Here is a 26,726-nt window from a genome sequence, read left to right as displayed (position 1 = left end):
CAGTCTTGTTTTTTGAAAAATGAGCTAGATTTTGTAGTTTTTCTAAGTGGCTCCCATTTTGGCTGTAGTGTTTGTAGCGCGTTCCGGGGAGTGCGCGTACTTCGCTATTTATCTATGGTAATGATCTCCGGTATTCTCCGTCTTAAATTGTATCATTTATTTACATAATAGGGTACCCGAGGATTGATTAGGAACGTTGTATGACTTGTTTAGAAGAAGTTTATTGGTAATTTACGGGATTCATTTTGTATGCATTTTGAACGAGGGACACCGGTGGATTACTGAGTCAAGCGCGCCATTGAAACTGACTTTTTTGGGATATAAAGAAGGACTTTATCGAACAAAAGGACCATTTTTTATGTAGCTTGGACCCTTGCGATTGCAACCAGATGAAGATCTTCAAAGGTAAGTTATTTATTTTATCGCTATTTCTTGGAGACATACCCCAAGTGACTTACAGCTGTAATCGCAGCAAAAGGTGGCGCTACAAAGTATTAACTTAAGGGGGCTGAATAATTTTGCACGCCCAATTTTTCAGTTTTTGATTTGTTAAAAAAGTTTGAAATATCCAATAAATGTCGTTCCACTTCATGATTGTGTCCCACTTGTTGTTGATTCTTCACAAAAAAATACAGTTTTATATCTTTATGTTTGAAGCCTGAAATGTGGCAAAAGGTCGCAAAGTTCAAGGGGGCCGAATACTTTCGCAAGGCACTGTATACTCAAAAAGGGAGAACAATTATAAAAACCTAGAGACAGGGGCAATAACCAATAGACAGAGTACAATAATCAGAGAAAGAAAAATAATGTGGATATAAATAGGAGGGAATAGAGTGTGGTCAAGCCATCCAGGGCTTAAACAGACCGTTAGAAAGATTTAGCCCTGGAATAGCAGGGAGAAATCTAAGAACAAGAGAAAGAAAGTGGTTTTAATAAAGTGAATAGCATAATAAAACAAAACTAGGGAGAAAATAATAAATATGAATATCACAGGAAAATAGGGAGAGGCTTGAAAAATAGTTAATAGAAGGTGTGAAATATAGACGGGAGTGAAGAAATCTATAACACCCTAGACACAGTAGGGAGAGGTTTGGGAATAATAACTATTCATATGTCGACAAACGGCCCCGTTTTTCTCTGTAATATGAAGCTAGAGGATTTTTTAAAACCGTGGAGTCGCTGGAAGAAGCGCACAAGAATTTGACCAATTTGGCTCGAATATGGAAAGGATTGAGCAAAAAGGATCATATTAGGCAACATTTCCCTGCTAACGGAGAATTCAAATCAAAAAAAGAATTCAGGGAGGAAATTATGACTCGGCACAATCACATAAAACCAGACATAATCAATATATCAGCGTATTGAAGTTAGCGTTCTATCAGGGTAATTGAACTAACCGCATTATTTGAGTATGGATATTGTAAAATGGGGTACTTGGTAAAGTTGCTCAGGCTATTTTATTTTATTTCAAAGCACTGGTTTGGATGTACCAGAGTGCAGAATAACATGAATTTATGAATGCTCAATGCCGGGTTGAATATGGCCGGTGTCAGTAAACGTCAGAGAAATAACGTAATTTGAATTATTGCCAGCAGCACAGTTAGTCACCAACGTTTTTAACAAACAAGTAAAGAGCCTAACCAGCTCTGCGAGTTGAGTAGAATGGAGAGTGAAGATGTATTCTCTTGGTTGTGTCTGGAAGTAGCATTAGCTAAATTAGCTAGCCAACTTCAGCCAGTTAGCTTGAGTGCTTGACTGCCTTGTGGCAAGAAAATAATTATCCATTATGAATCAGAGAGTTTAGATCAACCCTGCTTCTTAGCAGAGCAGGGTTGAGTAATCCGTGTGAGAATCAAGGACAGTGGATATTAGGCAACATATTAAAATGGGCAGTATATATGGGCGAGAGCACGAATGATGTTTAAAAATAGTCAAACTTTGTATCACGCCACATTCAAAAATTCACTAAAGGGTGTAGATTTTGGGGTTCTGTGTTGATACAATATGTAAGGTAGTGTATTTGTTGTTGGCGTAAAAAGATGAAGAAACTCATATGCCAAACCTCGCCACATTAGTAAACTATGTGGTAGAGCAGGGTCACAAGGAATTATAGCTATGGTAAAGTACAACTGGCGAAAATAAGAGAACATATTTGGGAGCTTCGAGAACCATGCAACTCAAGAAGAAAACCCTAGTAGTTTAAACTTGTGAGACTTAATTTCATTTTATTCAAAAAATAGATTTATTGAATTGACGAAAGGGAGGAAGAGATCAGAGTAATTAAAGTGGCCTCCCTGTGAAAAGTAGAAGTTATGTTTGTTTTGACTATAATTTAAATTTAAACAATTCACCTGGTAACATAAACGTTAGCAGAAAGACAGAGGTAGAGTATGGTTGCGACTGTAGAGAGCTTTCTGAGTTTAAGGGAAGAGATGTAGACTGGTGAAGGTAACGAATGAGAGTTAGTCAATTGGAAAGTAAGAATTTCGAATTTGAATTGTTTGGATTGATTAACAATTGGCAGATGTATTTTCTACATTTAGCGCAATACAGGTTAATCCTAAAAAAAATTGATGTTTAATGAGTGTTGTGGTAGCAGAATCAGAATGCTTTAGGTAACATTGATACATAAGATGTTTTATTAATTTTCACAAGCATGCTTAAGTGGGAAAGGTTACTTGGGCCCAGAGAGGGGAGAGGTCGGGTTAGTCTTATCTGTGAATGTGTCTGTAACTATTCCTAAACCATGTGAAGGGATGGTGTGATTAATGGGGAACCAGTTAGGTGGCTGCACAATGTCTGTATGCCAGTCACTTCTCTCTGTAAGCTTGTCCAGGAGGGGTTGTATTTTTTTATGGGAGTATCTAGAAATTGACAATTGATATATGCCATTGGATGAGGTAATGTTTTGGTCCTAAATGGTACCAAGAACGGGGTAAAACTTTGTCTAATAGGGCAAACTGAAGGATAATTTATAGCTAATGCTGTCTGGCTATAGGATTTTTTTTCTGGTAAAAGGTTCTTTGTATAAAATGTTTCTAATATCTGTTATTTGTCATGTGAGTTTAGATGGGTGTGTCTTTGCTATAAAGGTTCTCAGTTGCCATTATGTTGACACTCTCAGAGAATTCATGTATGACACTGAATTGATCTGAGAGTCACAGGGCTATGGTGAAGCTCATATAATTAAAGATGGACTTTATGATAACTCTGACTTGTGTGTGGTTTGCTCTCTCATGTTTTGGTAATACAGGAAATTTCCATGACAGAGTGAAGCAGTGGTTAGTGATACAAATATAGTCCTATTGATAAGGAGGATGGATGTAAATGTAGAGTGTTGACAGTATGTGAATAGTAATATGTTATTAGTGTTTTTTATAGCACTCTAATGATGCAATATTTTAGTAATTTGAAAAACTGAGGTTTCAATACAAGGTTAAATGATGAGTAGAGGGATTGAGCCTTGAGATTGTAAAAAAGAGTTGCTGCGGTTGAAAGGGAGCAGGCAGTGGGACATTTGAAGTAGAGGTATGAGAAACATTCTTGGACAGTTTCTGATTATTGTTGCTTGGTTTTATAGTTAGGTAACACCAGTGAATTTGAGCAGGAAGTTAATGTATTCTAAAATGATAATCTGTTTCCATTAAGTGGAATAGTGTCCAGTAATAAAAGTAGAATGAAATAAGTATTGACTGTTAAGCTGATGAGACAGCTCTGACTTTTTGAAGGTTCTACATGTGTTAAACAACAGTTTTGTATTTTACTAAATTAATGCAACAGGTTAAACTGATAGGATTACCAGAAAAGGGTTCTGGGATTGTTTATTTTAGATGGGGTCGAATCCACTTAATGGAACACTGTATTATCTGATGTGTCTTGAGTAGGATTCTTGCTTCCAGGACTGATGGAAGTCCAATACATTATGTATGTTAATTAAGGGAGACAACTCTTTATTAGATGCCTGGGATCAAATATCACTGATTCCTTAAGATGAGAAATTGACTACATTTGCGACAGGAAACAGTATGGAAACAGTATTACATTTAGAAAGGTTAACAGGAACAATCTAAGGTGAAACAGCTATTACATATGGTGATTGGACATTGGTCTAGTAATGATACCAGGATAATTGTACATGGTTATGGAAGAGAGGGACCAATCATATAATACCATATGGGAGTGAATTGTGTCTAAGGGTAGTACTTGCTAAATAAAGAATTGGGTGAATTAAAACAAACATTTAATGATTGGAGTAAGGACAGTGGATTTACCATTATCATGTTTGGTTCATAAAAAATACTTTGGGATGGCTGATTAAGATGTAGCACAGTGAATGCTAAATAAATGTACACTTTCTTTTCCAGAAGAGGAGGGGTTTTCATTATCCCTCTTTGAAATGTTTCTTGAGGCTATGGTCTTGTGAGAGTGGTTAGTGAAATATAGCAGTTTGATAGGTACAGTTGAAGTCAGAATTTTACATACACCTTAGCCAAATACATTTAAACTCAGTGTTTCACAATTCCTGACATTTAATCAGAGTAAAAATTCCCTGTCTTAGGTCAGTTAGGATCACCACTTTGTCAGAATAATAGTAGAGAGAATGATTTATTTCCTTCCTGAGCGGTACGACGGCTGTGTTGTCCCATGGTGTTTATACTTGCAAACTATTGTTTGTACAGATGAACGTGGTACCATCAGGCGTTTGGAAATTGCTCCCAAGGACTAATCAGACTTGTGGCAGTCTAGAATTTATTTTCTTAGCTGATTTCTTTTGATTTTCCCATGATGTCAAGCAAAGAGGCAATGAGTTTGAAGGTAGGCCTTGAAATACATCCACAGGTACACCTCCAATTGACTCAAATGATGTCAACTAGCCGATCAGAAGCTTCTAAAGCCATGAATTATAAGTGAAATAATCTGTCTGTAAACAAATGTTGTGTCATGCACAAAGTAGTTGTCCTAACGGACTTGATAAAACTATAGTTTGTTAACAAGAAATTTGTGGAGTGGTTGAAAAATGAGTTTTAATGACTCCAACCTAAGTGTATGTAAACTTCCAACTTCAACTGTATATAGTTATCTGGATTCGGTGTTAAAGTGGAGTTACTAAATGAAATAAGGCCTGGCCATATTTGTTTGTTTTTGTCATATGGTTTACCACACACACACACACAATTTACCGGTTATGAATATGCGTTAGTGGTGTTGATACTGTGGGATCTATTTTGGATGGTTTTTTTTCAATTCAGTTTTAAATTGGGTATGCAGAAGGATGAAAATGCTTTGAAAGGTGTTTAAATGGTTTCGGAAGATCAGGGAAAGAAAAGGGAGAGGAAATATTTTAATGGTGAGGCCTGATTCATCTCACTAGAAATGACAGGAACAGGTAGGATTTAATTATAAAATGAATGTGAAACACCAGTCTCTAATAAGAGTGGTACCATTACTGTTGTAGTTCTAAGTTGATTAGTTATTCAAATGGGTTAATATTTTATTCAACATGTTGTTTTGAATCATGTGTTCGAAGGGGAAAATGACCAGTTTCCTGGGATCCTGTTCTTTGGGTAAATCTACAAATGTACTTTGTCCGTCTGCATATAGAAGGAAAGATATATGTTAAAAAGGGATGACAGTTACTCCAAATGGAGTGTGATCTGTAAATTGCTGATTTTGTATATCGTTTTTTTTGTTTCGATACAAATTTAACCAGATTGGGATTTATGGAGTGTGGGATTTCGGTGAGGGGTTAGGGTGATAACTTTCTGATTTGGTAACTCTTCCGAGAGATCGCCAGTAAAATAAGATAGTATAAACTAATTTTGAAAATGGTTTTAGTAGTAACAATATGCTGTTATGCTCTTTGACATTTGTCATAGAGATAACGTTATTAAGAAAAGGTTACTGAATAATTCGTGGAATGCTTGTCTGGATTTCCTGAAACAGAAATGAATTGAACTAAACTGTGGTTCTGATCTATGTTTTTTTTTAGGTTATCATGGAAGGTGACGTCAGATCGTGTCTTAATGCATGGTAGGAATAATTTGACCACAAACAGTGTGTGTGAACCTCAACACCCTCCCTAACCGGCTGAAGAAAGAGCGACAAAGGCATGCAATACGACAGTGACTTTTAACACTTCTACTTGAGTCCGAGCTATAAACTGGGGCAGGAGTGTTGAGAGAGCGTGTGGAGTGAGCGTGAAGAGAGAACGGCTCAGGTGAGAGACTCGTGTATGTGGGAGAAACGGATGTGTCTATTTGGACATTTAAATTGGGACATTATCAAGGGCCATCAAATGGGACAGGCAAGAGTTACATGTGCCGTTGGGAAGATGAACTGTAAACGATATCTGAAAAAGACACGCTGGAATGATAAGTGCCAGGAGAAAGACAGGGGGGGGTCTACACACTGCGAACAATATAGACTACGGATGGATTGTGATACTGATCTTTCATTACCAGGCCACTTGCAACAGGAAAACAGGGCCAAAGGGGGGCTGTAATGAGAAGAGGTATTAACAGCAACAAAAGGTTCCATTTACAAATGTACATTCTAACCAGGAGGATGTGTGCTAAGCTAAGAAGCTGGAATCGAGTCATTGACTCAAAGTAAGCACTAAGGATTGTCATTCTGAATTTGGGTTGGATAATTTATAAAATGTTGTAGTTATGATTCGGATACAGCGAGAGAGAGTTGCTTTTGAATGGTAAGGGGTGACGGCACTGCTCAAATGTATTAGGCCAAGGGAGGCTCCAGAAACCTTATTTCTAAGTGTCCTCCGACAGGGAAGTTGTTAGAGAACTCACTGAATGATAACTTGGGTTAACCAGTAAGTTTTTGTTCTCTTTTGTTTAACCATGTAATCAGAATTGTAGTTTAAGTCCCATCAATGAGTGATGTGAAGTTATTAAACATTTATTTTTTCTCTCTTTCCTTTTCAAGACAATATGTTTATTAGGTTTTGTGGAGCATCAGAGTGATCAATGTTCCAGAGGAGGGATTGATGTATATTGACTAATTGATTTGAGAATGTTGTAGTATGTTTATAATTAAAGAAGTGCATTAGGAGGAGTATTGACTAGTGTGTTATGGGTTAGATGGAATGATATATGTGCAAATGTATCTGTAGCAGGAGGAGGTGTTTGAGACAGAATGTTTACATAGGGCTGTTAAGTGGGATGGAACGTGACTGCGGTAAAGATCTGTGGGGGCTCATAAATTAAGGTCGTGCTGATAGAGGAGTATAAATGCCCAGAGACTGTATATTGTTACAGGCGATAGCTCATAGGAGAGGGAGGACAGCTAACTGTGCACAATATAGGGAGTTAATTAAGTTAAATTGAACATTACACACACACCCAGATCATGGTGAGAGTAGAAGAGATAGTGATGGCAATTCAGACACTATGGTAAACTTTCAAGAAACCTGTGACTCAGAGTTTTGTTAGGTTGGATATTCTTCCAACTCATTAATCTCTTTCCCAATTTCGAACAACCGGTGAACATTTGACACATTACATGCAGGAGATATTCTCATGGCAGTCACTGTAGGGACCGTAATTGAAGGAGACTATAGGCATGGGCCATGTTAGTAGTAGCAGGGGTTATTTTAGTAGCATTGTTGGGATATCAGTTTATGAGGACTCCTGCCACATGGCTTGGTAGATGGTAACTGGCAGACCAATTGGAGTAAGGGGGGCCTGTTATTCAAATGTAACATATTAGTGATCTTGCCATAAGATAAGGGTCTATGTTGTCAGGAAATGACCCATGCGTTGCCTTGTGTATCTCCTCATGTGAAAGCGGAGATAACCAAGGAAGCGGGCTGAATTCTGGAGATTTAGTGTACATCAAGATACACCAGGCGGTGGGTGTTGGGACAGAACATGTGTGACATCTTAGAGTAAAATAAGTGCACTCTATATATGTGTGTCTCGGTCATTAGACACCATTAGACATGCACCTGTCTGGGGAGTGGACATGTCTGTTTATTTTTGTACCATTGCTATGGCCTATTATTTACTGTTGCTATGGTTACACATATTGAGAATTTTCTAGTACATGTGTGCCCATTATACATTTTGAAGTAGTCAGCAGGATAAGTGCACTCTATATGTGTGTCTAGGTCATTAGACACCATTAGACATGTGTAACAGTATAACTTTAGACTGTCCCCTCGCCCATACCCGGGCGCGAACCAGGGACCCTCTGCACACATCAACAACAGTCACCCTCAAAGCATTGTTACCCATCGCTCCACAAAAGCCGCAGCCCTTGCAGAGCAAGGGGAACTACTACTTCAAGGTCTCAGAGCAAGTGACGTCACCAATTGAAACGCTATTTAGCGCGAACCACCGCTAACTAAGCTAGCGTTTCACATCCGTTACACTCACCCCCCTTTTGACCTCCTCCTTTTCCGCAGCAACCAGTGATCCGAGTCAACAGCATCAATGTAACAGTACAACTTTATAAACCGTCCCCTTGCCCATACCCTTGCTCGAACCAGTCACCCACGAAGCATCGTTACCCATCGCTCCACAAAAGACGCAGCCCTTGCAGAGCGAGGGGAACAACTACTTCAAGGTCTCAGAGCAAGTGACGTCACCGATTGAAACGCTATTTAGCGCGAACCACCGCTAACTAAGCTAGCGTTTCACATCCGTTACACATGCACCTGTCTTGAGAGTGGGAATGTCTGTTTATTTTTGTGCCATTGCTATGGCCTAATGTTTCTATGCCCTAATGTGAAACCGAGCAAAAATTAGGCAAGGCAAAAGGGCAAAAAGATAATGATGGTAAAATGCCAGAGGGGATGAATCATTAACATAAAGAGGAGTTACTATGGGTGTGACGTAAGGATGAAACCTGTATAAAAAGTGAGCGCCAAGGCTGGAAAGGGAGTTACTTCATGAACCAGCTCGGCTTATATTACTTTGTAATAAAGTCTATTTCAACTCACAGGATCTGGTATTTGAGAAATATTATTGATTGAATATTTCCACGACATGGTACGTACGTACGGTCACTGTGGGGACAACGTCATCGATACACTTATTGATGAAGCCAATGACAGATGTGGTGTACTCCACAATGCCATTGGAGGAATCCCAGAACATTTCAGTCTGTGCTAGCAAAACAGTCCTGTAGCTTAGCATATGTTTCATCTGACCATGTTTTTATTAATCTAGTCACTGGTGCTTCCTGCTTTAATTTTTGCTTGTAAGCAGGAATCAGGAGGATGGAATTATGGCCAGATAGGCCAAATGGAGGGCGAGGGAGAGCTTTGTATGCGTCTCTGTGTGTGGAGTATAGGTAATCCAGAGTTATTTTCTGGTTGCATATTTAACATGCTGATGGAAATTTGTTAAAAATGATTTAAGTTTCCCTGCATTAAAGTCCACGGCTACTAGGACCGCCACCTCTGGGTGAGTGTTTCCTTGTTTGCTTATGGCAGAATACAGCTCATTCAATGCTATCTTAGTGCCAACCTCTGACTGAGGTGGTTTGTAAACAGCTACGAAGAATACAGATGAGAACACTCAGTAGGTAGTGTGGTCTACAGCTTATCATGATATACTCAACCTCAGGTGAGCAATAGCTCGAGACTTCCTTAGATATAGTGCACCAGCTGTTTTTTACAAAAATACATAGTCCACCGCCCCTTGTCTTACCAGCCGCTGTTCTGTCCTTCCGGTACATCATATAAGCAGCCAGATGTATGTTGATATTGTCGTCTTTCAGCCATGACTCCATGAAGCATAAGATGTTACAGTTTATAATGTCCCGTTGGTAGTTTAATCTTCCCCGTAACTCGTCAATTTTATTGTCCAAAGATTGCACGTTTGCTAGCAGAATTGAGGGAAGTGAGGGTTGATTCGATCGCCTTCAAATTCTCAGAAGGCAGCCCTCTGTCCGGCCTCTCTTTCTCCGCCTCCTCTTCACACAGATCACGGGGGTCGGGGCCTGTTCCAGAGGGAGCCGTATATCCTCTGCCTCGGTGAGTGGTCAGTAATCGCAGTCCTGATGTCTAGAAGTTATTTCCGATCATAAAAGACGGTAGTGGCAACATTATGTACAAAATGAGTAAAAACAAAATTGTTACAAACAACGCAGATAAACAAACAAAAAAACACAATCGTTTGGGGGCATGTAAAATGTTTGCCTTCTGCTCCAGCGCCATCTTACAAGCGTTTGGGGTCACATAGAAATGTCCTTGTTTTTGAAAGAAAAGCACATTTTTTGTCCATTAAAATAACATACAATTGATCAGAAATACAGTGTAGACATTGTTGTAAATGACTATTGTAGCTGGATACAGCTAATTGTTTTATGGAATATCTACATAGGTGTACAGAGGCCCATTATCAGCAACCATCACTCCTGTGTTCCAATGGCACGTTTCGTTTGCTAATCCAAGTTCTGCATTTTAAAATGCTAATTGATCATTAGAAAAACCCTTTTGCAATTATGTTGCAATTATGTTAGCACAGCTGAACTGTTGTTCTGATTAAAGAAGCAATAAAACTGGCCTTCATTAGACTAGTTGAGTATCTGGAACATCATCAAAATGGCCAGAAATATATAACTTTAAAAAAAAAATTGCTCTGAGAATGGTCTAGGCTATTCCATGTGAGAAATTGCCTAGAAACTGAAGATCTCGTACAATGCTGTGTACTACTCCCTTCACAGAACAGCGCAAACCGGCTCTAAACAGACTAGAAAGAGGAGTGGGAGGCCCCGGTGCACAACTGAGCAAGAGGACAAGTACATTAGATTGTTTAGTTTGAGAAACAGACGCCTCACAAGTCCGCAACTGACAGCTTCAATAAATTTTACCCACAAAACACCAGTCTCAACATCAGTGATGGGGCAACTCCGGGATGCTGGCCTTCTTTTGAACGGCAGTGTATATTTTTTCTCTCGCCAATTTCATGGTATCCTCAGCCCAAATTATGGAATTTCTTGTGGAAGAAGGGGTGTTGCATCACTCCAATAGAGTTTCAGAGGTGCACTGAAGCTGTTCTGGCGGCTCGTGGTGGCCCATCGCCCTATTAAGACACTTTATTTTGGTGTTTCCTTTATTTAGAAACTACCATGCAGTATTGAGAGAGTCTACCAAAACAAATAACTTATTTTCTTCAAAACTCCTAATCCCCAAAATGGGAGAACTAAACTATATTTATATTTTGGAGGATGTGGAAATGGTCCATGGACACTTAAGGGACAGTTATGACAAGTGTGTTCTATTTGGTGATCTCACGAAGGACAGGAATCACACATACTGTATCTCTTAAAGTAAACCTGACAGCTGGGAAATGTACACATCTAAATATTGTGAAACGTATGTGATTAAACATTAAACTATTTGTGAAAAGATGTATTGTGATGCTAACCTTCTAAATGAGAGTACAGGTTTTCATATAGTTAACCAAATCAAAGGCCACACCCACGTGAGCATAGGCAGTACGTAGGCGTCATGGACAGCCCTTTTCTCTGAAGTGTATAAAACCCACTCCTGAAGAAATTCACACCAGACTAGAAAACATGCAGCTGACGCTTCATGTGAAATGGTTTAAACTACAACTCTGCCAAAGAGAACCACGTTAAGCTGGACGTCTCGAATGGTTAAGAAGTCAGAGAACGCCGGGACAGAGTCCCCACATTGTAATGGCTACAATTCTATAGGCCACGGAGACCTAACAGCTGTAGTTTGGCTACACAGCTAGAAATGGTTAAACTCTGAGACTATTGATCACTACAGAATAAGAGCAAATCTTAGAAGCATAATTACTAGTCTGCAGCTAGAAATTACATAAGTCTATTACGAGAATACTGTCAACCGCCGAAGCAGCTATTATATAAGAACATTTCCGAATGGTACTCTGAAGTATCCATTCTTGCCACCTACAACCATGAAAGGCATTGTAACTTCTGGGAAAGTTAACCAGAGACTCTGATGAACTCTACAGGACGATCGAGGATTCCAACAGAGAAGACAACAAAGACATACGGGTGTAAATATATAAATTGCAATTATTCTTGAATGAGTGGCCGTTCACGTGCAAAGGATTAGCACTTCAATGACTATAATTATAGACTGTGTGTAGTGAATCCATGTTGTCTTTCCCGCTCTTTCTCAGTCCCCACCCCTTTCCTTTGTCGACCAAGCCGTCATATCGGCTTAGCCCACTAGGGACTTTTCTATCATTGTTAGTAACCAATATCTACTGTTTGTTTTGGCCAGGGTTCGTGCAGATATCCAAGGGTTTGCGACGTTCAGTAATGAGAATTGAGGTAATAATAATTCATCATTCATTGATCAGATATTAAAATATCTGAATAGTTATATTCCGAAAATTAGAACTTTGTAATCTCAAAATTTTCTGTGGGGCCCTGACTTCCTAGTTAGCTTCATTGGGATAGGGAGCAGTATTTTCAAGTCTGGATGAAAAGCGTGCCCCAAGTAAACTGCCTCTTTCTCAGGCCCAGAAGCTGGGATATGCATGTAATTGGTAGATTTAGATAGAAAACACTATAACGTTTCTAAAACTGTTAAAAGTATGTCTGTGAGTATAACAGAACTTATTTGGCAGGCGAGACCCCGAGGACAAACCATCCAGGTAAACAAAACATTGAGGTCACTTTGTTTTCAGTTGGTTTTCTATGGGAAACTATATTTATGAGGACCTGGTTGCAGTTCCTATGGCTTCCACTAGATGCCAACAGTCTTTAGAAATTGGTTGATGTTATTCTTTTGAGAAATGAAGAAGTAGGGCTGTTCATTGTGAGTGTCAAGCCAAGTGGACTCTTCTGTGTGGCGCGCGTGAACTGGAGCTCTCTCCACGTTGTTTTTATCCACTGTTGAACACAGTATATTCCGTCTTAAATTGTATTGATTATTTACGTTGTAAGATATCTAAGGTTGGATTAGGAAAGTTGTTTGAAATGTTTGGACCAAGTTCGCAGTTATACTTTGTGGTCATGTTGTGCGAGTTGGAACCGGTGTATTTCTGAATCAAACGAGCCAAATAAATTGACATTTTGGCGATATAAAGAAGGAATTTATCGAACAAAAGGACCATTTGTGATGTTTCTGGGACATTTTGGAGTGCCAACAGAACAAGATCTTCAAAGGTAAGGCATGAATTATATTGTTATTTCTGACTTTTGTGTCGCACCTGCCTGGTTGAAATATGTTTTCCATGTGTTGGTATGCGGGGCGCTGTTCTCAGATAATCGAAGTGTTTGCTTTCGCCGTAAAGCCTTTTTGAAATCTGACACGGCGGCTGAATTAACAAGTGAAGCTTTATTTTGATGTATTGCAGTTGTGATTTTATGAAAGCTCTGCAATTTCACCGGATGTTGTCGAGGGACGCTAGCGTTCCACTGATCCGAAAGAAGTTAATTCACGTTTAAATAATTAGTTTTAAATCTAGAGAATTGATTTGACAAAATAACAGTCTTCCCATTTAATGATAGTCACAGACACGACAGAGGCAAACCCACATTTGGCAAATGGAGCCATTTCCCACTAATCTTTGGTGGGCAGCTTTGTTAATTAATGGGAGTATGGGAGCAGGCAGGGTGAAGGTCCCTCCTCTCTCTCTCTCTCTCCTCCAGTCACAGCGAAAGGTTGACCCAGATTAACCATCTGTCACTGCTGCGACGCATCACACTTCACACATTGGCCCCTTTGAGATTAGTGGCATATGCTGCTGTTCCTGCTGCTGTTGGTGGATTGGGGCTGGAGGCTGGTCTGGCAGATGATATACCGAGTGAGGGCTGTGGGCCCTGGGTTGGCAGCTCAGAGAGGAGCCCTGGCCCCTGGCATAGCTCTGGAGAGGCCTGGAGATTCTCTGGAGGGACCTGGACTCAACTAAGTCTGGATTTGAAGGGTCAACCCACAAGGAAGGTCGTCACTCTAATTCACCTTAATGCTGCAGCTTCACATCTTGACCAACAGATCACACTATACATAGTCCGGTTACACTCATAAACCGTTAAAGTGTGTAAGAAAGTGTTTGAAACAACCCTTTTTACAATATGTCTCATAACCAATGAAAGGCTTGGATATGTCTTTCTATGCCACATCCCTGTGACGATGCTGGCGGATTTTCAGAAGCTGAACGTCATAACATGACAAAAGCATATTACAGGTTAATCAGAAGAGGTGAGTAAGGTGATAAGAGTGGAAAGCAACACGCCACATCACCGTAGTCTCTAGCATGTTCTGGGAAAGAAGGTAGCTCCATGAAGAAGTCTATTAATAAATCCAGAACTCATCACTGCTCTGAATCTGCTAGTACTGCATGTGGCCCCTGTTGTCCGCAAGAACATCCACCTCCTACATAATCGCCCACGTCTGCTGATAGAGATCCATGTGCAGCAGCTCGCTACAATGCAAAACCCACCACATGCACTATAAGACTCTCTTCTGTTTCACAGCTATACAGAGCACAACAAAGGGAAGTCCTCTTTAAAGCCTTCTCACTGGGCAAAAACTAAATCAACATTGCTTCCATGTCATTTCAAACCCCCCAAAATGATGTGATACCGTTAAATCTACTTGGAAAATGGATGGTAAACCCAGGGCTGATGGTAAACACATTCAGCTAATCAACCGACGTTATAGTATGCTATTGATTACTTGATGAAAGACCCATATTTGAAGACCCATATTTAGTCATGTGGACCAATTACAGTGTTTGTGTCAGCTTTAAAACAACGTTAATTTATTCTCTGGAATGTCTGTCAGGTCTGGTTTAGTAGAACTAAGAAGCTAATCTGATATGGACATCTAAGAACAAAAATGAGTCAGCATCAGGAAAACAATAATCCAATGTGATTTTGAACGTTACATAATCAGTTTCGGTGTTCATGCCAAATATTGACCATGACATAAGGGTCTACATTTAGAGAAAGCACTTCATTATACATAGATTTTTCTTATAAATGTATTAAGACAAGGTTGAGAGGATGTTAAGGAACATAATGTGCATGAGGGTAGGGATAACAATGCTTTATAAATAATCAGAATGTACACTCAGTTAGTAATTAGGGCGTCTGACTATTTCAATCAGTCTGAATGACAATGTGCAATACCAACTTAGCTCTGTCATTCCTCTAATGCTACAGACATAACTCACAGAGTAAACAAGAAATTGTGACGTGGCTGCATATTTCTGTTTTCACGAATGCTTCCAACGGATGGAAACATGAGGCCACAGTGAAACTCTGATGACGAGTAGGTCTTGGAATGCCTGTGGTTTGGAAATCTGAAATTCCAATCTAAAAAGTTGAATGAACATGCCATATCTCCAGCTTCACTGGCACCACCGCCTATTCTGATTACTATGAAGGCACTACAGGGCTAAATCATATTTCCCAGGCTTGGAGGGAAATATCATTCCAATTAAGAAAATCATTCCAATCCCTTTCATCAAAACAAATAGCTATTTAGCCAGAGACTTTACCAGAAAAGTTAGACTTCTAAAATCCCTTAGAGATGCACCTTAGCATCCCATGACTTTTCCACATCGCTGTGTGCTTTCTCATGGTGTGACAGAGTTTCACATGGACACATTCTCCTGAGAGTGCCCAAAGTGATGCCAGCGCTGCCAGCTCCTGCACTCTGTGGCCTTGGTGTGTGGCGTGGGACTGGGGATCATCTGTCCCCCCCTTTGTTCCCACAGAGCCCTGGGCCGGACCAGGTACCAGCCGGGCTTGGTGATGTCAGCTGACAGAGCAGGCATTGAATGACGTGGCGGGCGGATGCTCTAATTAAGCTCATGGTGTTTGTCTACTTTCTCTGCACAGACGAGAATGTCCAACGGCCTGTGTGTCACGCATCCTGAGAGTACTGGCAGAATAAGAGGGGGTGTGTCCTGTACACACTCAGCTTGCAGCGCAGTGATAGGGTCATGTGAGAAACACCCAACCAGGACGAGCAGGGCCTATGGGCAGAGAGAACACACCCAACAACACAGCCACCAGCGCCTGACATTTCAGGAACAATGTGACGCTAACAACACTGTTTGTTTTGAGCCAAAAGTGCACGTTGAAGGGAGGAATCTTTTTATAACAGAGAAATTATGTCACTGAGATGAATAGTGTAGGCTCACTGGCATGTCAGTTAATACCTTGACAATGCAAGGATGACACTACAGACACATACTGTATCCTCAAACTATCCTACACCACAATGAGAGGTGAATGTGTGTGATTCAATGACATGTCAGGTATCATTATGATGAGCTGAACTAGCATGATAGAGAATGAAAGCAGACATTATCTCTGTCATTTTGGTTATGGATTGTGCTTAGTTCTATGTCAGTTATTGTAATTGTACAATTATCAAAAACACAGGGGAAATGTTTTAGGTACAATCTCTGTAGTAGCATCCTTTTGGTTGAACATTTCATGGCAAACAAATGCCTATTGAATAATTAGGCACCAATTCAGATGACTGGAATGACACATTTTCAGTCAAGAAACATTGCTTGTTTTAGATGGTGACATTGTCTTTATTCTATTTTTGCTTCACCACTAGGCTACAGCAGCATGTATAACATATTCCTAGCATGCCTAAGCAAATGTTCTGCACTCTCTATCTCTTTACAATATCCTCACACTCAAGTCTCTCCTGTAATCTATCTAATGTATGCAATGCATCGTAGTGCATACTGTGGCTACAGAGTTTGACCACAGGGTAGTATAGCAGGAAATTAACAGCACATTTTTCTCTTTGACCCATGGCAAAAAGTGAAGGTTAGCTGTCTTTCCAGTTACGTATCTATGGCTGTGTAAGAATGATCTCACCTGAGAAAGAAGCCATAGAACAAAGATTAATATACAGTATGACTGCATTATACACAAATATGGACTGAGCATAGCTTGGACTAATCCAGGTCCAGGCTGATGGTTAGGCCTACACAGATACACAGAGGGGACGGGTCTCTGTGTCCACCTACCCCTCTCTGTTGTCCTCCTCGTCCAGGTTGGAGATGAGCTGGGAACCGGCCAGGGAGATGTCCAGTGCGGCCAGAGGCAGGTCTCTGTAAGCAAAGCTGCCTAGCTGGACTGGATTTTGACATTGGTTGTCCTCCTCCACCTGCTGGGAGATCACCTCCAGCTCTGAGGCTCTGGCCTGGGCCTGGGGAGGGGCCCTGGAGGACACAACGTACGTAACACCATGGACACTCTGTTAGTAGTAGTGGAGGGCCCAGGACTCACACATTCAACTGAACAAATGAATCTTCTCTCACAATCTAATGGTAAAGTACTTCAGAGTTTGGTCTTTCACTGATCAACAAAATAGTTACAAAAGGCAAGGGACAATATCTATTAGAACCCATTTTTCAGAGATACTGGTATGTAGGGACAATAATACATTACAGCCTACATAATGGAAACAGATGATGGGTTACACAAGCTGTACTTCCTCAAATGGTGAATCAGATACAACATCCACAACAATGGTATTTTCTCTTATTAAGAAGAGCTTGACCTGAATAAGCAAGTGAGATAGTGAAACCTGATTATATAAATGTAAATGTCAGCATATTGCTATACACTACAGCAGTTTTTCCCAAACTTTTTATAGCCCCGTACCCTTCAAACATTCAACCTCCAGCTGCGTAAATCCCTCTTGCGCCAGGGTCATTGAACTCTCAATTGTTGTTTTTTGCCATTATTGTAAGCCTGCCACACTATTCAAAACATTTATTAAACATAAGAATGAGTTTTTGTCACAACCCGGGTTGTAGGAAGTGACAAAGAGCTCTTATAGGACCAGGGCAAAAATAATAATATAATAATCAATCATTTTGCTCTTTATTTATTTAGCCATCTTACATTTAAAACCTTATATGTTCATCAAAAAATGTGAATAACTCACCACAGGTTAATGAGAAGGGTGTGCTTGAAAGGATGCACATAACTCTGCAATGTTGGGTTGTATTGGAGAGAGTCTCAGTCTTAAATCATTTTCCGCACACAGTCTGTGGCTCTGTATTTAGTTTTCATGCTAGTGAGGGCTGAGAATCCACTCTCACATAGGAACGTGAGTGCAGCCCTGTCCATAAATCAGGCAGTGGCATCTGATTAAATTCAATTTTCACAGAGCCGCTTGTTGCAATTTCCCTCAGGCTCTCTTGTTCAGATATCAGTAAGTGGACTGAAGGCAGGGTGTGAAAGGGATAACAAATCCAGTTGTTTGTGTCGTCCGTTTCGGGAAAGTACATGTGCAATTGTGCACCCAGCTCACTCAGGTGCTTCGCTATATCACATTTGACATTATCCGTAAGCTTCAGCTCATTATGGCTACGGCTTTTGCGCCATCAGTACAGACACCAACACATCTTGACCACCAAAGTCCATTTGATGTCACAAAGTTATCCTGTACTTTAAAAATATACTCTCATGTTGTCCTGGTTTCCAGTAGTTTACAGAAGAGGATGTCTTCCTTAATTGACCCCCCATAAACGTAACTGATATATACCAGGAGCTGTGCCAGGCCCGCCACGTCTGTTGACTCATCCAGCTGTAACGCATATAATTCACTGGCTTGAATGTCAAGCAGTAATTGTTTCAAAACATCTCCTGCCATGTCACTGATGCGTCGGGAAACCGTGTTGTTTGATGAAGCCATTGTCTGTATAGTTTTTTTGGCCTATTGTCCCAGCCATATCCGCGACAGCAGGAAGAATTAAGTCCTCCACAATAGTATGGGGCCACTTGGTAGCTCACCATATAAGATGCTTCTAGCCCCTTTTTATTAATGGTATCTTTTGCTTTTACACGTCTTACTACTCGAAAGTCATCTTTATTCTCGCTCCAAAAACTCCTGTGGCTTATTTTTCAAATTGTCATGTTTCGTTTCTAAATGTCTGTGGAAGAGTGAAGGTTTCCCACGAGAGAGTAACGGTTAATGTGATTGGATGTTAATTATTTGATTAGACTACCTGTATTTGACAATGTGTTGTTATTTCGCTGAACACTAGATGGTTTCATTTTATTTTTGGCAGTGAAACGAGGCTACTCAGGCGAGAAAAAAACCTCACCCAAATGTAAAGCCCCATTGGAAATATAAATGTAAATGTACTGTTTGAAAATGTGAAGATATATCAAATATATAAAAAATGTTTTTTATTTTTTAATGTGAATCACATTTTTATTTGGCGTACCCCCCAGTTTGGGAATACCTGCACTACAGTATAACAAAGTACCTATTCACATTGTATAACTTGTGTGATAGACTGACATAACCTGACCAGGTGAATCCAGGTGATGTCACCTGTTAAATCCACGTCAATCAGTGTAGATGAAGGTTAAAGAAAGATTTTTAAGCCTTGAGACAATTGATACATGAATTGCGTGTGTGTGTCATTCAGAGGGTGAAAGGGCAAGACAACATTGAATTGGGTATGGTAGTAGGTGCCAGGTGCACCGGTTTGAGTGTGTCAAGAACTGCAACGCTGCTTGGTTTTTCACGCTCAACAGTTTCCTGTGTGACTCAAGAATGGTCCACCACCCTCAGGACATCCAGCCAACTTGACACAACTGTGAGACGCATTGGAGTCAACATGTGCCAGCATCCCTGTGGAACGCTTTCGACACCTTGCAGTCCATGCCCCGACTAATTGAGGCTGTTCTGAGGGCAAAAGGGTGGGGCAAGTCAATATTAGGAAGGTGTTCCTAATGTTTTGTACACTCAGTGAATATGAAAAAGACAACAGAAAAATAACATTTATAACTGCCTTGGTTTGCCTTGATTAGTGAGATCTGAGAGATTTGAAGCACATTTACTTTCTGGAATCATTATATTACTTTTACAAACTAACTGGAATGGGTTTTGTGAAATGACATGAAATGGCAGTACCTTTCTGTTTGACAGAAATATGCATTTGCTTGCAGGGACAGCAATCTAATTTTCTCTTATTTCATTTTCCACACTAAAATCCGAGTGTGAGTAGGACCCTGATCCCCTCTCCAGCTCAGCCAGTAAAAGACGAGGAGAGGTCAAACCAAGAACAGAAGACTCTGCCCAGCGCAGCCCATTTGAAGACATCAATAACCCCAGAGCTTAACAAGGAAGGAGGGCATTGATTACAAGCCAGAGAGAACAAAACACATTGTGCCTGTAGATAGTTGGGGACTAACAGCCTGGTGATATGTGGAGGTTAAATAGTGGACCACACTTTGTCAGCATCAGATCCGTGTGTGCAGACAGACAAAGAGACAGACAGAAAAACAGACAGAGACACACCTCCCTGTGAAAGGTTAATGTAGTCAGCCCTGGAAAGGAAAACATCCACTGCTCTCCACTGACCTATGACTATCTCTACCTAACATACTGTACATGCTTACTTCAAAGGTTGCTTTGTTATCTGCATAGGTACCCACAAAAAGGTGGTATAATAGTACTGCTAGAAATACATTATTGTACATCTTTGTATTTCAGTGCAGTCAACTCTACAGAGCAGAATCCCCCCCATCTGTGATATAATGCTGTACTTACACGTGGCCACTGGATGTGGTTGGCTCAGGGAAAAATGCCCACACACGCCTCACATGCTCAACAATAGCCAGTGCATTCTGAAATTGTACACTTGGCACCTCTTCTTGCTAGCCGCAACAAGGATGCTAATCAGTCATGACAGACAAACTGTTCACTGAATCAAAATCACATTTCCAGACAATCATAGACGAGGCCAGCGTCCATTATGTGTAGAGACAGTGGCCGCTTCAGTGGCTTGTTGCCATCCTGGGGAGTGGGTGGCTGGCTGCACATTGGAATACTGCTCCATTCCATCAGGCAGGCAGGCAGGCAAGGCAAAGGAAGCCAGCGTGCCAAAGGCTGGAAATCTTTTCAAAGGCATGCAATATTAGCAAACGCCACAAGGAAGTTTAAAGGTTAACATAGGGCACTCAATGCTCAGGGAGATCTGCTGTTCACAGTCACACCAAGTGAATAACACGGTACAAAGGGACCAGATAACCTTAGTTTAAAGAACAAAGTGCAATGCATATGCTCTAATGTAAGTATCCTGTGACAGATATAATGTAGGTAATACAGGAACAAATATTATACATGTACTTTTTTGCAACTTTTGTCAAATTGTACTTCCAATTAAAATGAAATTTGGACATTCTATATTTTCTGTAATGGTATTAATAGTTGCTTTGTCTTTTTGAGTCGGACCCTCTCCTTCTGGAATTTAATCACTGCCAAGGATTGACTCCCCCAGAATAAAAGGCATCCATGGCTTTGCCCCCAGTATTTCTACACCGCTGGGCCATAATGATCATCCCCACATGAACACCAATAGAAATATAAAAAATAAATACCCTGCTGAGACTTCAAGCTGCCAGGTTCAACTCATTCCCTCTGAAGGAGGACATTTTAATACAGCTTGTCAAGACAAAAAAGTCAACAACAAAGATTTTGAAAATATGAAAGGTTCAGAGTATGGATTCAGAGTAGGGATGATAAATTACACAAATGCATTGGCTAATTTAATGATTAATATAGTTGATTAGAATTGTGTCTCATGTCAGAATCTGGAGCAATTACAACTATTTACTCTAGAAACAAAAGGACTTATACTATACTGACTTACAGTGTAGTATAACCATGAAGGGACTTGCCTTATAATGTTGATTAAATATGTAAAATTACATTAAATAAAAACTTTTAGAACACCTACTCATTCAAGGGGTTTTCATTATTTTTACTATTTTCTACATTGTAGAATAATAGTGAAGACATCAAAACTATGAAATAACACATATGGAATCATGTAGTAACCAAAAAAGGGTTAAACAAATCAAAATATATGTTATAATTGAGATTTTTCAAATAGCCACCCTTTGCCTTGATGACAGCTTTGCACACTCTTTGGCATTCTCTCAACCAGCTTCACCTGGAATGCTTTTCCAACAGTCTTGAAGGAGTTCCCACATATGCTGAGCACTTGTTGGCTGCTTTTCCTTCACTCTGTGGTCCAACTCAACCCAAACCATCTCAATTGGGTTGAGGTTGGGGGACTGTGGAAGCCAGGTCATCTGATGCAGCACTTCAGCACTCTCCTTCTAGGTAAAATAGCTATTACACAACCTGGTGTGGTTGGTCATTGTCCTGGTGAAAAACAAATGATAGTCCCACTAAGTAGAAAACCAGATGGGATGGCGTATCGCTGCAGAATGCTGTGGTAGCCATGCTGGTTAAGTGTGCCTTGGATTCTAAATAAATCATAGACAGTGTCACCAGCACAGCACCCCCACACCATAACACCTCCTCCTCAATGCTTTACGGTGGGAACTACACATGCGGAGATAATCACAAAGACACGGCGGTTGGAACCAAAAATCTCACATTTGGATTTCCACTGGTCTAATGTCCATTGCTCGTGTTTCTTGGCCCAAGCAAGTCTCTTCTTATTGGTGTCCTTTAGTAGTGGTTTCTTTGCAGCAATTCGACCATGAAGGCCTGATTCACACAGTCTCCTCTGAACAGTTGATGTTGAGATGTGTCTGTTACTTGAACTCTGTGAAGCATTTATTTGGTAACTCTAATGAACTTATCCTCTGCAGCAGAGGTAACTCTGGGTCTTCCATTCCTGTGGTGGTCCTCATGAGAGCCAGTTTCATCACAGCGCTTGATGGTTTTTGCGACTGCACTTGAAGAAACTTTCAAAGTTCTTGAAATGTTCCGTATTGACTGACTGGTTACTACATGATTCAATGTGTTTTTTAATAGTTTTGATGTCTTCACTATTATTCTACAATGTAGAAAATAGTTAAAAAAAAATAAAAAACCTTGAATGAGTAGGTGTTCTAAAACTTTTGACTGGTAGTGTATATTACAAAAAAGTAAACCAAAGACAAGATTAAATAAACTACGAGGGGAATAAATAGGTACCCCCTACATAAAAAAACATTCCTTGTCCTCTATATAGGACCTTCCTATTGGGAACAGATAGTGAGTTTAGTAGACTGCAGTCTGCTGTAGGAGAGGTGCTCAACGTGCATCCATCCTCATGCTCTCAAATACTGAATCCTCAACAGAATATAAAACTTAATTAAATCTATCACTGAATACTGAATTACACTACCGTTCAAAAGTTTAGGGTCACTTAGAAATGTCCTTGTTTTTGAGAGAAAAGCTTTTTTTTTGTACATTAAAATAAGATCAAATTGATCAGAAATACAGTGTAGACATTGTTAATGTTGTAAATTACTATTGTAGCTGGAAATATTTAAGGAATATCTACATAGGTGTACAGAGGCCCATTATCAGCAACCATCACTCCTGTGCTCCAATGGCACGTTGTGTTAGCTAATCCAAGTCTATAATTTTAAAAGGCAAATTGATCATTAGAAAAGCCTTTTGCAATTATGTTAGCACAGCTGAAAACTGTTGTTCTCATTAAATAAGCAATAAAACTATCCTTTTTTAGACTAATTGAGTCTCTGAGCATCAGCATTTGTGGGTTCGATTACAGGCTCGCAATGGCCAAAAACAAAGCACTTTTCTTCTGAAACTCGTTAGTCTAATCTTGTTCTGAGAAATGAAGGCAATTCCATGCGAAAAATTGTCAAGAAACTGAAGATCTGAAGTGCAATGCTGTGTACCCCTCCCTTCACAGAACAGCCCAAACTGGCTCTAACCAGAATAGAAAGAGGAGTGTGAGGCCCCGGTGCACAAGTATATTAGAGTGTCTAGTTTTAGAAACAAACACCTCACAAGTCCTCAATTGGCAGCTTCATTAAATAGTACCCGCAAAACACCAGCCTCAACGCCAACAGTGAAGAGGCGACTCCAGAATGCTGGCCTTTTAGGCAGAGCTCAATTTAATGTTGAAATACACCCTCTGCACACCAAAAAGATACAGCTATTCATTTGGAAGCACTATTGAAATGCAGACTAATGCAATCTTGTGTAAGAAAGAGGTGACTCAAAACTGCAATCCTAATTGAAAGTGTTTAAAAATAGAAATAGTGTAATTATACAGTGTTATTTTGTTCAGAATATTCACCAAAATCTAATTCTACCTATTGTCTGCACTCAATTTAACTGCCCAATGGCCTCCTCTGACATTCCTCTTCTGAATAAATACTTTCTCATCAACCACATTTTGTGAATAAACCAATAACTCCCATTTGCTCATACAGTATTATGATTATTTCTGTGCTCTCACTGTAAAATGAAGCCACCCATTTCAGTCACTTCATAGGATTACAAAGTTCTGCTTCAGCATAGCGTCATGATATGTAGAGGGCATCCGTATCATTGTCATTCTGATCACTCACCACCACACTGTTTCTGCTGTCTAAAACCCTGTCACACTCTCACCCAATAAGCATTTAAGCCTGGTTGCTTGTTCCTCAATGAAAAGCAATTCAGTGCTCTGATACCATCAGGAAAGCTGGACCAACGTGCCAAATCATTGACTTGAATACAAGCCGGACCAACGTGCCAAATCATTGACTTGAATACAAGCCTGACCAACGTGCCAAATCATTGACTTGAATACAAGCCGGACCAACGTGCCAAATCATTGACTTGAATACAAGCCAAAGTTTCAACCACCACCCCTGACTCCATTGATGCGACCCGTTGATATGCCAGCGTATTTGTCAAATCTGACATTTTAGGTCATCACTAATGTAAGAAAACATCTATATGCTCGTCTTTGCCTTACATGTGTGTGTGGGGGGGGGATATGAATATTATGAGCATTAACAAACAGACAGAGGATGTTTGTGACATTGAATGAGTATGCTTTCTCAAAGAGATTGATTCCATTATAGGGATACATATGATAAAGCTAATTCCTCCTGTACCATCCCATGGACTGCTCTACCAGCAGATAGATGTGTGTATAGAGAGATGAGAAGATGTGTGTGTGCAGGGATAGGGATATAATGTCGGGCTCAGCAAAAGCATCAGTCAGACCTTCACTGCCAGCTTTTTCACAGAGCAGTCAAGCAACAAGCTTTCACATTGACAGTATACTACAGTACAGTCAATTGTGAGCAATTGTATTAATAATAATAATAATCATTATAGTTGTGCATTGGTTGAAACTCAAGGTTAAATTCAAATCTCCCTACCATCATATCTAAGTCAATATGACACCAATGTCGATGAAAATTGGCAACTCAACTTTATTGGAGGTACACAACACACTCCACGCCTCTCATCATAATCTGTCCGGCCTTTTACCACTGTAATGGATTTTTGACAGGGTTGTTAGCATTAGGGTCATCAGATAATTCTTTGATCAAACCTAGCTCAAAATCTAGATGTTGTATTAAGGGGATACCTAGTCAGTTGTACAACTAAATGCATTCCCCGAGCTGACAAGGTACAAATCTGTCGTTCTGCCCCTGAACAAGGCAATTAACCCACTGTTCCTAGGCCGTCATTGAAAATAAGAATTTGTTCTCAACTGACTTGCCTAGGTAAATAAAGGTAAAATAAAATAAAATAAAAATTCAACTGAAATGTGTCTTCCGCATTTAACCCTCTGAATCAGAGAGGTGTGGGAGGCTGCCATAATTGACATCCACGGAACAATGGGTTAACTGCCTTGCTCAGGGGCAGAACGACAGATTTTTACCTCTGGGATTCGATCCCAATGCTCTAACCACTAGGCTACCTGCCGTCCCAAAACGAGGCTACAACATCCATAAGGTGACCATTAGACTTAGATCCATTTTGACTGAACAAGTTTGTGGCTGCAATAGTTTTTATTAAATTCACAATTTATCACTTTCACATACACATTTCAATGATGTGCTACCTTTTTTGCAGCACTTCTGATCTTTTCAGACGAATCTCAGAGTTCTAAATCGGTCGAGCACCTCGGTTGCTGCGCAACCGTAGGAGCTAGCTAGTAGAACGCTAGTAGCTAGCTAGTTAAAACCAGTTGGATGAGAAGCAAAAGGAAAGTAGCTAGCTAGCTAGGTATATTTTGCTATGGAAGATTTTTCATATGGCTGAAGACAGTCATCTGTGTAAACTGCTGACCTGGACACTTGCATGTAATCAGTACATAAACAAATAAGCTAGCAAATGTCCTTGGCTGCTATTATGGCCCGTTAGATACATCAAATTTTGAGAAAACTGCCACTGCTAATTTATAATACATGCACACACCAGACAGATGCATCGCTGTTAGAAGATGCAGAGCAAATTCTAGCCCTCACCTTCTGCGTTAATTCAGTGTGCTCACTCCTCTGTCAATGTAATGTTGTTGTCATTATAATAAAAAATTGTGCTGACTGATCAACACAGTGTGAACTTACTTTTCAATGTGTTCCCGAAAACCTGAAGTCGCCATCCATAAGTAAAAAGTAGCAGGGGTGTGGGTTGCACATGAAGCATCCAGGTAAAACAACATCAGAATGATAATTCCTTGCTTGTGTGACCTGTGCGCAGTCAAAAGAAAAAACTATGCTTGCTAACTTGGTTATCTATGTGATAAAATGAAACTGTTTTCAACACAAACTGTTTTAGACAAAAACATTTTTTACCAAGCAAGACAAATAAACCTTCAATCAGTACTGAGTGAATGAACAGCAAAAACATTTTGGAATGAAAGCGAGCTGTCATCAAATGACTGTCAATTTAAATAGAGGGTCAAGTTGAAGCATCTATAACAGGGTTCGTAGCTTAACAGTTAGCGTCACCGACCTGGGATATGAAGTTCCTGAGTTTG

At 40.1% G+C, this 26,726-nt stretch overlaps 1 protein-coding gene across 4 annotated transcripts in view; it reads right to left on the bottom strand.

The window, feature by feature from the left end:
• Positions 1 to 26,726, bottom strand: part of LOC112252400 (transmembrane protein 266-like) — a 77,985-nt gene that overhangs the window by 27,793 nt on the left and 23,466 nt on the right. For 3 of the 4 annotated variants that reach the window (XM_042323170.1, XM_042323171.1, XM_042323169.1), the window contains one exon: positions 16,971 to 17,165. The exons of the other annotated variant lie outside the window; for it this stretch is intronic. In XM_042323170.1, the coding sequence (XP_042179104.1) occupies positions 16,971 to 17,165 (195 nt within the window). The remainder of the gene's footprint in view (positions 1 to 16,970; positions 17,166 to 26,726) is intronic. 4 annotated transcript variants of the gene reach the window in all.

This window comes from Oncorhynchus tshawytscha, linkage group LG06 (genome assembly GCF_018296145.1).
Source record: "Oncorhynchus tshawytscha isolate Ot180627B linkage group LG06, Otsh_v2.0, whole genome shotgun sequence".
In the NCBI taxonomy this organism is placed as follows: domain Eukaryota; kingdom Metazoa; phylum Chordata; class Actinopteri; order Salmoniformes; family Salmonidae; genus Oncorhynchus; species Oncorhynchus tshawytscha.
Note: the sequence above shows the minus strand (reverse complement) of the source record. Positions and strands in the feature narration are given on the sequence as shown.